At 41.7% G+C, this 7,065-nt stretch overlaps 1 protein-coding gene across 5 annotated transcripts in view; it reads right to left on the reverse strand.

Moving 5' to 3' along the window:
* The window catches only part of LOC113217320 (CLIP domain-containing serine protease B15), an 18,164-nt gene that overhangs the window by 7,637 nt on the left and 3,462 nt on the right, over positions 1-7,065 (reverse strand). For 3 of the 5 annotated variants that reach the window (XM_026437161.2, XM_026437160.2, XM_052267674.1), the window contains exons 2-5: positions 6,152-6,319; positions 2,592-2,710; positions 1,753-1,920; positions 1,307-1,463 (exon numbers count right to left, since the gene is read on the reverse strand). In XM_026437161.2, coding sequence (XP_026292946.1) covers positions 1,307-1,463; positions 1,753-1,920; positions 2,592-2,710; positions 6,152-6,319 — 612 coding nt within the window. The remainder of the gene's footprint in view (positions 1-1,306; positions 1,464-1,752; positions 1,921-2,591; positions 2,711-6,151; positions 6,320-7,065) is intronic. The other 2 variants (XM_026437162.2, XM_052267675.1) reach the window with 2 other exon arrangements.

The raw sequence follows: 7,065 nt of genomic DNA on the forward strand, positions 1-7,065 counted from the left end.
TGTATCATACCGTCCGGCACGGCAAAATAAGCAGGAAGCATGTCTTCTCTTACACAAAAGGCCCCATCGCATCAGGGGCGCTCCGTAATATCGAAATTACATAATATATAAGGTGAAAAAACTCCCGTTTTGGCGTCCAACTTGTCTATTTTGACATTCGTAGTTTAAAAAACGCACCAGTTTACTCGCAGCTTTTACGTATGAACGTTTTTGAATGAAAGTACATTAGGACAATTAAGTACTCAACCTACGGCGGTATCAGTGCCCGCAATCAAAATTTGTAGGCAGTTCCTCAAACTGCCCCGTTCCTCAATCTGCCCCACTCTCCCCTACCCAGCACTAAATATTATAGGTATAATAAGTATTGTAGGCTATGACAGGATATTATGAATATTATGGTATTACAGCTATTATTACAGGCTATTACAAGGTACTATACAGGGTGACAGAAGGGAGAAGGTGGGAGAGGCAGCTCGTGGTGTCGTGTGGCCAGGTTGGCCTGTGGCCTGTGTTCAATGACGAACGAACACGAACAGTTCGCTGTTCGTTAGGGTTCGTTCGACTGCGAACATGTTCGCTCATCTCTAGCCTGCAGCACCTTATTCGGTCACGGCTCCTTACAGGAGAAAGGAATCGCGACTGGATCTTGTATAGGCCTACCTTTATCCAACAACATCTTCGAAAAATTAAAAAAACCAAATCTGCTGCAAACATTATCAGAAGAAATCTGGGTAATGCATCAACCTCTATCAAAGATGTTGAAGCGTTAAAGTAGCTGGAATTCTAAAACTGGTTTCGTTTGGTATTCCTTTCTTTTTCGCTCCAACCCGAGAAAGAGTAGGGTGTTAGGGTATTTCACGCAGTTTAAACCGGATCCAAAATAGAACACTAATGCTTCCCGAACTGTTCTCATTGGCTGACGCGGACGAAGTTGTCGGAGTCGCCATTATAGTCCTTGGCGTTGAATAATAATACTGCAAGTAATGACTTATCTTTCAAACTTTACACATTTGTTCTTGGGTCCATTCTGAACGATTTGGCTCGAGCAGGCATCCGCTCCAACCGTGCAGACACCTGCTATAGGCAATTTTAGTTGAACTTTTCAAAATGCTGACTTCACTATTTGCATTGACACGATTTGTATGGTCTAGAGGTGATTTCCCAGAGTGCCCTTGAATAACCTGTTAACTAAATCATGGTCGACCGTACTAAAGCGTTTCAGCGACAAAGCGCTTTAGTCTGGGCTTCAACCCTCCTTCTGCCCCGACCTTTTCAAGGCACCTTTGTGTAAAGAAAATTTACTTGCCGTTATTAACTCCTACACAGAACTTGTCAGCCACGGTTGTGTACATTTGTAGATTGAGCGAAGTATTTTTCTCACAGTCATGGTGATCAAGAAAAGGTAGTGTAGTGTATTTGAGCACGTCGTACTGCATATCGCGGTAACCACCGAAACCTGCAACCTATGACTGTGTTAGTAAGAACACTGGAAAAACTAATGTTACCAAGGTAACGTTTCATCATGTGACCAAGGCTGGTAACGTTTCCTAATGCAATCTTCCCGATGCGAAATTTTTGGGCCATTACAAACTGGTTGCATCACCAAACGTTACCTGGTTTGGTTGCGTCAAGTAACGTTACTTCGGTAACATTAGTTTTTACAGTGAAGGTACACGGGAAAACAAGTCTCGGATTTTTTCGAGAAAAAGTGAAAAGTTTGACCAAAAAAGGACAACGGCACTGAAACCTTACCAAGCCTAGGGTTCCGGACGGAAGTGGTGGCAGCCTTTGTCCCCAGTCCAGGCAAATAGGAAGAACGTTAACGTTAATTGATACGTGGGTCGAAAGGAGTACCAATGCAATGTCGTTCGAGAATAGCTTTAACGGTCCCGTGAAGGAATGAACGTATATCTGTTTGAGCTATACAAACATAACGACAAAGGCAGATGTATCGATTTGTAATCAGAAAATTGTGACAATGAGTCAATAGAGTACTCAACTTAGTTTTAAACATGATCCAAAGAAGAACAGTAATGCTTCCTGAAGTGTTTCCTCCATGCCGCTCATTGGCGGACGCGGACGAAGTTGATGGAATAAGGTGTTACAGGCAATCTCAAACGGAAGTAGAAAAAGAACAAACTCACTGATTTTTCTGTTTCTGGAATGGATGTGATGGGTCGAGCTGATCAGGTGTCTCCACGCCTATACGGTATGGGAAAATGCAAGCTCAGTTCAGTTTTTAGCTCTCCTCCAAATTTGAGAGGTAAGAATCGGGCCAAATAACCATATCAATTTCTCATACTCACCGGACAGAAACAGATAAATCAGTTAGTTTGTCCCTTTTTCACTGCCGTGAAAGATAGCCTGGTACACCCTACTGCTACCAGGTGGGCGACTGAAAGTTACGGGTGCTGTTCTTCGGATCCGGTTTAAGTAAAGCGATTGGGTACAGCCAAAATGAAGAAGAATGCGGGAAACAAGAAAGTGGAAGTCATCATGTGAAAGCATGGTGATTTCCGTTTTTGTTGTTCTCTGTATTCTCTTTTTTAGCTTTACCAGAATGATTTATAAGGTGAAATACCTGTACCAACCTGAACATGCTGCCTTGTGTCTTCAGTAGCATTCCATGCGCTGTACAGACCCCCGACTACAGCAGAAAAATCAGTGACGTTTCGAAGAAATTTGTTGTTTATGTAAAAGCAGTGCGCCGCTTAAAGAAAAACAAACAACCATATTACATAAGATGAACTTAGGCCTAAGCAGATGTGCACCAGGCGCGTCGCAAGGGTAACAGTTTTCCGTGAGGTGTTGCGTAGCCTGTTACGTAAGACGAGGACTGGCGTCGATCTACCTATTTTAGAAAAAACACTATTATATATAATATTATATACACCAAGCGGCTGTTCCAGGCTATCTTTAACGGAAGCGAAGATGAACAAACTTATGTTTGCGTCGAGTGAGTATGAGAAATTAATTTGGTAATTTGGCCCGATTCTTAACTCTCAAATATGAAGGGGAGGTAAAAACTGATCTGACAGTTTCTCTTACCCTCTAGGCCGTGAATGCACGTGATCAGCTCGACCAATCGGATCCATTCCGGAAACAGAAAAAGTCGGTGAGTTTGTTCTTGGGCAATTCCAGAGAGGAGTGTCCGTCAGTGACGGCATTTGTGAGCGACTGAGGGGTGCTACGTACTGTAGCAACACGCCCCTAGAAGCGTCTTGCAAAGACGCGTCTAGTCATGTGCTTCAACAACAAGTAGAACCTCTCAGTCGCTCACAAATGCCGTCAGTGACAGACATTTTTTACATTTTTTCTGGAATTGCCCTCTTTTCCTACCTCTATGTTTAGGATTTGCCTGGAACACCCTATTGGCTCTTTTTAGTTGCTTCTTGTATGAAATAGGTTTATTGTATTGGCTGAGGGATAGCGGAGCTTTTTAGGGTAAGGTGCCCAGTGATGGGCACTGTACGAGTGATGGACACTTTTCTCCATTTGCAGCCAAACTTTTCACAATACGATCTACAAACTAATGTTTTAGTAAGATGCATACCGGGGTATGATGAGCCAAACTACCTCGCTCCGTTCTTTACATTCCAAGAAAAAGGGGTGTCCATCACTGCATCTTTTAAGGTGTCCATCATTGGGCATCTTACCCTACTCCAGTGCTCGAAAAGGATCCCCGGTGGTTGTTTGTAATCGATTTTCGTGATCACGATAACTGGAGCAGGATTTAAGCTCGGTTACGCGAAAATTTTATTGAAAATTAGGGTCAAAAAAAGCTAGAACTAGACGATCTGGCCTAGCCGCTGAAGTTAACGTGGCAACGCCAAATCCCTTACCACTTAGAACCCAAACTGAGGCATTTGGCCTGAATGTGAACCGTATAAATTCTTAACAAGTGAAATTACGTTTACTTTAATGAAACTTGTCCTACGCGGGTGTAAGGCAACTTACGCAGAAAACGTAACACTATTGCTACGATGTCCACGACCGTTCGGTCAGATCGTCTATTCATTTTGACCTCTTTAGTTCAAAAATTGAATAATAATGGGCTCCTTCAATAGGCTATTCCGCTTAATGCGGTAAGTAGAAGACTAGAAGCGCGAAAGACGATGGTGGGGGAGGCGCGGGTCCTGTCAGTCTCAGTCGTGCAGACGGCCAGAGGCCAGAGGTGGCCGAGAAGCCGAGCATTCGCATGCATCACAGCGCTCTCGCGCTCTCCGTGCCAACGAGCAGTGACAGTATTCGATGCGTTTCTTAGGGAAATTTAAAATTTATCTAATCAGAGATATATTCAAATTTTGTGGGACGCTAGGTTGTCGTTTAGGCTGATTTTCAGTCTAAACTTAGAAAATTTGAGTAATGGTCTGAAAACAAGATTCAGAGTGCCGATTCAGAAAAAACATCTCCTGAATTTTCATAATTTTGTTTACAGTGTATTGTGAACTCCGTAACCTTTATTTTTAGGTCTGTCCTTTGTTTAAAAACTTTTAGGTATCAGTAAGGCGTTGTAATGACCTAATGGGGTAGTAAGGGGTTAATTTAGAACTGTAAAATATGAGGTTGGGTATCCGTGGAGCAGTGTCGAGGCGAGAAACATGTTATTTATTGCAATCTTCTAGCGAAACTAAAACGCATAAGTGTAGATACAGAGTTCACGAAACGCAAGCGTGATTTTCACGCAAGCGTGATTTTCACGCAAGCGTGATTTTCACGCAAGCGTGATTTTCACGCAAGGCGTGATTTTTCACGCTTCGTAAGCTTCACAGAGCCAATCAGGAACCGACTTTCATCACGCCTGGCGTAAAAATCACGGCTAGCGTGAAAATCACGCTCGCGTTTTGGGAAATCTGTATCCACGTTAAAATGGGGATGACAGGATGTAAAATATGAGTACACCACACTAATAGAGCAAACAAAAGACCAATTACATTAAAGCTACGGGAGGCAATACTTGAGTTTCATCATTGATTGAACCTGACCACAATATGTTTTTAAACGTTGTACTAGAAGTACGTGATTTGAACTATCACCACTTTGCTCATATCTAGGGTTTTAAAAATACCGGTCTCGTTCAATCGTACGGTAAGTTACCGTAAGTTACGCAAGTTACGCGTATTTATAGGTAATATTGGTAATATTCACCGAAGTTGCCGGTTTTGGAATGATATGCGTTAAAAACTTAAAATGCATGTTTTAACACGTAATAAACATTTCTATTCAGTAGATTAAGTGTGAAATAGTGAAACATTCAAAAGGAAAAGTCATAAAAATTATTGCTTTGAGTAAAAGATCTAAGAATAGAGATCATCCAAGCGTGTCCCGACATTTTTTAGACCGTCAACGTAATTTAATTTTATTTTTTACTTTTAGGGCTTCCCTGGTATGCCTTTGACATGTCTACACCCAATCAGACGAAAACTCCAGATTTGGACTCACAACCCATATGCAAAAACAGACGGGGACAAATTTTGATTAAATGGTGAAATAGAAGTCTAGTTTTTAATCTGATTGTCAAATCAAGAAACCTTTAACCCTTTAATCCCCTTTCATTCTTATCAAGTGAGGATTGTAAATTATGACTTTAACAGCGTGGTGAAAAAAAAACTTTCTGATGACAGGGGGGCGGTATTTCTTGTGCCACTGATCTCGCGCTTATATAAGCAAGATATCTGACCCTAGCATTTACAGTGCTTAATTAACCGCCTCAGTGCAAAAAGAAAGTTGTTTTTGGCATTAAAACCAGAAAAATAACGAATATTTTGCAGATGACCGAAAAACATGTGGCTCGCGCTTGGCTGATCCTCTTTTCTATTTGAAGGGAATTTGCGAATTTTACCGAAAAATACCAGCGTTTTGTGGCTTAGTAAGTTACCGTAACTTACGGTAAAATACGACACGTGACATATCGTATTTGAAGTTAAATAAAACCATTGCGACCAAAAAACCTAACAAATTCGAATAAAAAAATATAGGAACTCCCAAATGGCCCGTTTTCTTAGAATCGCCTGGTGATGTCGCCCGCAGACTAGGGCAAGTAAATAGTGTTGGAAATTTATAAAAAGTCTTAGAGGCCCTCAGCCCCTGAAAATGAGCGCATAGAAATTAATTTCAAAATATTGAAAGGTGTAAAATTCGACCCACATACCTGAAATGAAATAATCTGTTTTAATCAAAGAGCCACCGCAAATTTGCGTCGGGCCTGTTTTTACTTTCATGTCATATACTATGACATTCCAAGGTATTTCAGTAGTATTTGTTGTGTCTTGGCCATTCCTTACAAAGGTCCGGCCCTGGGCTGTACGTAGACCGCACACTGAAAAAAAAATAATTGCGATCAAAGAAGGAGACTTAAAGCAGAAAAAACAGACGAAGTTGGTTGCGAGTCAGTTCGATTTTCACAATTAATTCGCAGGGAATTATTGCGGTCATAACATTTCCAGCCGTAACACTGGATACACAAAAATAGGTCGACCTGCAAGCACACACCTTTAAGGATTGTGGGCTTGACAGTTTGACAAGTCGACTTCTACTACACTGTAAAAATATTAGTCGTCACTTCACAATTTTTTCTCTCCTAAATCGGTTTCACAGATATTTCGTCACAGACCATTTACAAATACTTTATCCCGTGACAAATGCACTGTCACTGGATGTATATTTCGTCAAAGTATTGATAAGTCGTCACGTGATAAAGTAACAATTTTGTGACGGATAATTGGTAAAAAGCTGGGCCCGCTCCCTGCCGAACCGAGTTGCCGGTGGAGCGAAGCGGAGCTGGCAACTTGGTTTGGCCTGCCGGCGGCGTTTGGGACGGGCCTTCGGCCCGTCCCTTCTGAATTTTCATGGTGTAATACATCTTCTGAGTGACGGCTCGCTTTGGACCATCTTTTTGCCAGGTACCTTTTCTGTCTACTTAGTAATCAAAACTCAACAAACGAAGTATTCTTTTCATACGCTAGACATCTTTGGCTGTATGTGCCGCAGTTTGTAGAATACATGCAAGTTATGCCAAATCCCTTCTAAGTTATTGATGTTAGCTTATGAATCAAATAACACACC

This window comes from Frankliniella occidentalis, unplaced genomic scaffold (assembly GCF_000697945.3).
Source record: "Frankliniella occidentalis isolate FOCC.00 unplaced genomic scaffold, Focc_3.1 Scaffold57, whole genome shotgun sequence".
Taxonomy (NCBI): domain Eukaryota; kingdom Metazoa; phylum Arthropoda; class Insecta; order Thysanoptera; family Thripidae; genus Frankliniella; species Frankliniella occidentalis.